Here is a 6000-nt window from a genome sequence, read left to right as displayed (position 1 = left end):
TGACTTGAATGTTAGAACAGGTAACCTAACAGAACTTCAAGATTTATATCATTTTTTACCGAAGTTATATTTTCAAATACTATGTTATATTCCTAAGATTCTTATTTTTGCATTAGAACATGTTGTATCTTGTACAGGTTGTTTCATGTTAAATCTTAACTTACTTTAATTTTTCACACAGGTAATATAATCTATCTCTGCTGATCTTACACTATAGACATAGGTGACTTTGAGATTGGAGAATCTTTATCACAGTTGGTAATTACATAATTTTTGACTCAGATAAACATCTAAAATTATTCTAATACCTTAATTTGCAGCTTTGCTTCTTGCAGTCGACCTTTCCATGAGGCCACAAATTTAAGGCTATCCACAGAGCAGACCACAGCCCTGTGAAAATAAAGCATCAAATGTCAGAAAGACATAATTTTCAGGAATTAAAACATGAATAGCTATAGAAGATATACACATTTCTAGTTATTTAAAATTGAAATATTTATAATGTACAAGTAATCAGATATCTTAGGCTATGCACAATACCTTAGATTTCACACTAAGTTTTTAAAGTTAACTTGTTATGTCAGTCTCCTCTTCAAGGTTGTGTAGGTATCTTGAGGATAGGGTCTTTTAGTTTTACATCCTCCGTTTTGACCACCATCCTCAAATGCAGGCACATAATGGGGGTTCAATAAATGTTTACTAGCTGAACTGAAATATGATATTTATAATATGCTCCTGAGGTACTATCAATTGAATATCCCCCAAAGCACTAAAAAGAAACTAAATTTTTTTCAGTATGTTTTTGGAAGTGTGTCTTTCATTGCATTTTAACTTCTTAAAAATGATAGCCTATATATGATATGATATTCCAAATTTGTTTTTAAAGAGTTTGAACTTAACCATCAAATACTGTTTCCCACCAAGAAGCCTAGTCAGCATTGTCTAACAGAATTTTCTACAGAGATAAATGTATTTTCATTCAGTTCAAAATGGCAGCCACTACCCAAATGTGGCTATTGAGAACTTTAAATGTGGCTAGTGTATTGAGAAATCACATATTTAATTTTACTTAACTTGTTTGGGGGAGTGCTATTAAAGAATTTTAATAGCAGGTGGTGTTAGCAGTTCTTTTCTTCCTGATACAGACCAGGGTTTTTCCATTTGACTTTATAGTAGGACCACTTGGATTTGTGTGGTGTAAGCAGGATGGGAAGAGGGGAGAAGGTTCAAGAGGGAAATACGCTTTTACATAAATCACATATGAAGGGAGGTTTGAAGTCATTATTGCTATTGCTTCAGGATGATGGGATTGCTTGTTTCTTTGGATATTAAGTTGTATGAGTTGTTTGTATATTTTGGTTATTAACTCCTTGTCAGCTGCATTATTTGCAAATATTTTCCCCCATTCCTTAGGTTGTATTTTCATTTTGCTGATGGTTTCCTTTGTTGTGCAAAAGCTTTTAAGTTTTCTTAGGTCCAATTTGTTTATTTTTACTTTTATTTCTTTTGCCTTAGGAGACAGATCCAAAAACTATTGCTACGATTTATGTCAAAGAGTGTTCTGCCTATGTTCTCTTCTAGGAGTTTTACGGTTTCATGTCTAACATTTAGAAGTTTAATCCATTTTGGATTTATTTTGAATATGGTGTGAGGTAATGTTCTAATCTCATTGTTTTACATGTAGATGCCCAGATTTCCCAGTGCCACTTATTGAACAGACTGTCTTTTCTCCACTGTACATTCTTGCCTCCTTTGTTGTGTATTAATTGATCACAGGTGTGGGGGTTTGTTTCTGGGCTCTCTAATCTGTTCCATTGATATATGTGTCTGTTTTTGTGCCAGTAGCTGTTTTGATTACTGTAGGTTTGCAGAATAGTCTGAAGTCTAGAAGGATGATATCTCCAGCTTTGTTCTTTTTTATCAAGATTGCTTTGGCAGGGACTTCCCTGGCAGTCCAGTGGTTAAGACTCTGTAGGGGGGCATGGGTGCAATCCTGGTCAGGGAAGTAAGATCCTGCATACCGAGTGGCATGCCCCCCCCAAAAAAAAAAAAGATTTCTTTGGCAATTTGGAGTCTTTTGTGGTTCCATTTCAATTTTAGGATCATTTGTTCTAGTTCCATGAAAAGTGCCATGAGTATTTTGATAGGGACTGCATTAAATTTGTAGATTGTTTTTGGTAGTATAGTCATTTTAACAAAATCATAAGAGCAACAGGTATCTTTCCATTGTTTGGAATCTTCTGCAGTTTCCTTCATCAATGTTTTATAATTTTCAGAGCATAGATCTTTCACCTACTTGGTTAACTTTATTCCTAGGTATTCTTTTTGATGTGACTTTAAACATTTTTTTTTGACTTTTTCTTTTTGATAGCTCATTATTATTGTATAGAAACATAATAGATTTCTGTATATTAATCTTGTATCCTGAAACTTTGCTGAATTCATTTATTAGTTCTAATAGTTTTTGGGTGGAGACTTGAGGGTTTTCTATATATACAGTATCATGTCATCTGCAAATAGTGAAAGTTTTAAATCTTCCCTTCTAATATGGATGGCTTTTATTTTTTTCTTGCCTGATTACTGTGGCTAGGACTTCAAATAATATGTTAAATAGAAGTAGTGAGAGTGGGCATCCTTGTCTTGCTCCTGAATTTAGAAGAAGGCTTTCATTTTTTCACCACTGAGTATGATGCTGGCTATAGGTCTATCATAAATGACCTTTACTATGTTGAGGTATGTTCTCTCTATATCCACTTTGATGAGAGCTTTTATCACAAATTGATGTTGAATTTTGTCAAATGCTTTTTCTGCATCTATTGAGATGATAATGTGATTTGTGCCTTTTCTTGTGGTAATGTGGTGCATCACATTAATTGATTTGCAAATGTTGAGCCATCCTTGCGACTCTGTAATAAATCCCATTTTATCATGGTGTATGAGCCTTTTTATATATTGTTAGATTTGGTTTGCTAATATTTTGTTAAGGATTTTTACATCCTATATTCATTAATTGGCCTTTAATTTTCTTTCTTGTAGTAGTCTTTGGCTGCTTTTGGTTATCAGAGAAATGGTGGCCTTGTACAATGAATTTGGGAATGTTCTATCCTCTTGAATTTGGGGAATAGATTTAGAGGACAGGTATTAGTTCTTCTTTATATGTTTGGTAGAATTCCCCTGTGAAGCCACCTAGTCCTGGACTTTTGCTGGCTGGGAGTATTTTTATTACAAATTTAATTTCACTACTAGTGACTGGTCTATTGAAATTATCTATTTCTTCTTAAGTCAGTCTTGGCAGGCTGTATACTTCTAGAAATTCATCCATTTCTTCTAGGTTGTCCAATTTGTTGGCATATAACTGTTGGTAGTATTCTCCTGTGATTTTTTTTTTAAATCTCTGTGGTATTGGTTGTTATTTCTCCTCTTTCATTTCTTATTTTATTTGGGTCTTCTCTTTTGTTCTTGGTGAGCATGGCTAAAGGCTTATCAATTTTGTTTATCTTTTTAGAAACCCAGCTCTTCGTTTCATTAATCATTTCTATTGTTTTTTTCTTATGTCTATTTTACTTATTTCCCCTCTGATCTCTATTATTTCCTTTCCTCTGCTGACTTTGGGCTTTGCTAATTCTTCTTTTTCTAATTCTTTTAGGTGGTATGTTAGGTTGTTTATTTGAGGTTTTTTTTTTGTGTGTGTGTGGTATGCAGGCCTCTCACTGTTGTGGCCTCTCCTGTTGTGGAGCACAGGCTCTGGATGCGCAGGCTCAGCGGCCATGGCTCACAGGCCCAGCCACTCTGCGGCATGTGGGATCTTCCCGGACCGGGCCACGAACCCGTGTCCCCTGCAACGGCAGGCGAACTCTCAACCACTGCGTCACCAGGGAAGCCCGAGATTTTTCTTGTTTCTTGAGGAAGGCCTGTATCAGTATCAACTCTTAGAACTGCTTTTGCTGCATCCCATAGATTTTTTTTTTTTTTTTTTTTTGCGTTATGCGGGCCTCTCACTGTTGTGGCCTCTCCCATTTGCGGAGCGCAGGCTCCGGACGCACAGGCTCAGCGGCCATGGCTCACGGGCCCAGCCGCTCCGCGGCATGTGGGATCCTCCCGAAACGGGGCACGAACCCGCGTCTCCTGCATCGGCAGGCGGACTCTCAAGCACTGCGCCACCAGGGAAGCCCCATCCCATAGATTTTTGAGTGCTTTGTTTCCATTTTCATTTGTCTCAAGGTATTTTCTGATTTCCTCTTTGATTTCCTCATTGACCCATCGTTTTTTTAGTACCATGTTGTTTAGCCTCTATATGTTTGTTCTTTTCCTATTTTTCTTTCTGAAGTTGATTTCTAGCTTCGTACCATTGTGGTCAGAAAAAAGATGCCTGATATAATTTCTATCCTCTTAAATTACTGATGCTTGTTTTGTGATCTAGTATGTGAGCTCTCATGAAGAATATCCCATATGCTCTTGAAAAGAATGTGTATTCTCCTGTTTTTGGATATAATGTCCTGTAGGTATCAATTATGTGCAAATGTTCTACTGTGTCATTTAAGACCTCTGTTGTCTTTTTGATTTTCTGTCTGGATGATCTGTCCATTGATGTCAGTTGGGTATTAAAGTCCCCTACTATTATTGTATTATTGTCAAGTTATCCCGTCATATCTGTTAGTATTTGCTTCATATATTTAGGTGCTCCTGTATGGGGTGCATATATGTTAACGAGTGTAATATCCTCTTCTTGTATTGATCCTTTTATCATTATATAATGTCCTTCTTTGTCTTTTGTTATAGCCTTTGTTTTAACGTCTATTTTGTCTGACATCAGTTTTGCTACCCCCGCTTTCTTGTTGCTTCTGTCTGCATGAAATATCTTTTTTGCACCTGTTTGCTTTCAGTCTGTGTGTATCTTTAGCCCTAAAGTGAGCCTCTTACAGGCAGCATATTGAAGGGTCTTGTTTTTGTATCCAATAAGCCACTTAATTAGAGCATTAGTCCATTGACATTTAAAGTAATTATTAATAGGTATGTACATATTGCCATTTTATTACTTGTTTTCTGGCTGCTTTTGTAGCTTTTTCTGTTCACATCTTTGTTTCTTCTCTAGTGGTTTGACAATTTTCTTTAGTACTATGCTTGTGTTCCTTTCTTTTTAATTTTTGTGTATGTATTGTAGGTTTTTGATTTGTGGTTACCCTAGGTTCATGTGTGTTGACCCATAATTATATCTACTTGATTTAAACTGATAAGTCATTTAAGTTCAAACCATTTTAAAAGATATACATTTTTACTACCCTCCCTGACATTTTTGTTTTTTGTGTCATATTTTAAACCTTCATGTTTATCCCTTAGCTGTTTGTTGTAGTTATAGTTGCTTTTACATTTTTTGCCTTTTAATCTATGTACTGACTTATTTAAGTGATCTTCAACATTTACTATATATTTATCTTTCCTACTGGGATTTTCCATTTCCTATAGATTCTTACTTATTTTCCACTTAGAGATCCTTCAACAGTTCTTTTAGGGTAGGTTTAGTATTGATGAATTCTTTTAGTTTTTGCTTGTCTGAGAAATTCTTTATCTCTCTTTTTCTATTCTAGATGATAATTTTATTGGGTAGAGTATCCTAGCTTGCAGGTGTTTCCTTTTCAGGATTTTAAATATATCCTTTCTGGCCTGCAATGTTTCTGCAGAGAAATCAGTTGATAGCCTTATGGGGATTCCCTTGTGTATGATTATTTTTCTCTTTCTGCCTTTAGAATTCTCTAAAAATTTTTCCATTTTAATTATGATATATATTGGTGTGGGTCTGTTTGGGTCCATCTTGTTTGAGACCCTCTGTACTTCCTGTACCTAGATATCTATTTCCTTCTTCAGGTTTCTGAAGTTTTCAGACACAATTTCCTCAAATACATTTTCACTCTCCTTCTCTCTCTCTTCTCTTTCTGGAACCACTAAAATGCAAAAGTTGGGACACTTAATGTTATCAGACATGTTTCTTAGATTGCTTTTAAA

General features: G+C 35.5%; 1 protein-coding gene across 1 annotated transcript in view; it reads right to left on the bottom strand.

Moving 5' to 3' along the window:
* Positions 1-308: 308 nt before the first annotated feature.
* DYNC2H1 (dynein cytoplasmic 2 heavy chain 1) overlaps positions 309-6000 on the bottom strand; it is a gene marked incomplete at both ends in the record, with an annotated part of 341923 nt that continues 336231 nt past the window's right edge. Inside the window, one exon of the mRNA XM_007462583.1 lies at positions 309-390. Within this exon, the coding sequence (XP_007462645.1) occupies positions 309-390 (82 nt within the window). The remainder of the gene's footprint in view (positions 391-6000) is intronic.

This window comes from Lipotes vexillifer, unplaced genomic scaffold (assembly GCF_000442215.2).
Source record: "Lipotes vexillifer unplaced genomic scaffold, Lipotes_vexillifer_v1.1 scaffold2189, whole genome shotgun sequence".
Classification (NCBI taxonomy): Eukaryota; Metazoa; Chordata; class Mammalia; order Artiodactyla; family Lipotidae; genus Lipotes; species Lipotes vexillifer.
Note: the sequence above shows the minus strand (reverse complement) of the source record. Positions and strands in the feature narration are given on the sequence as shown.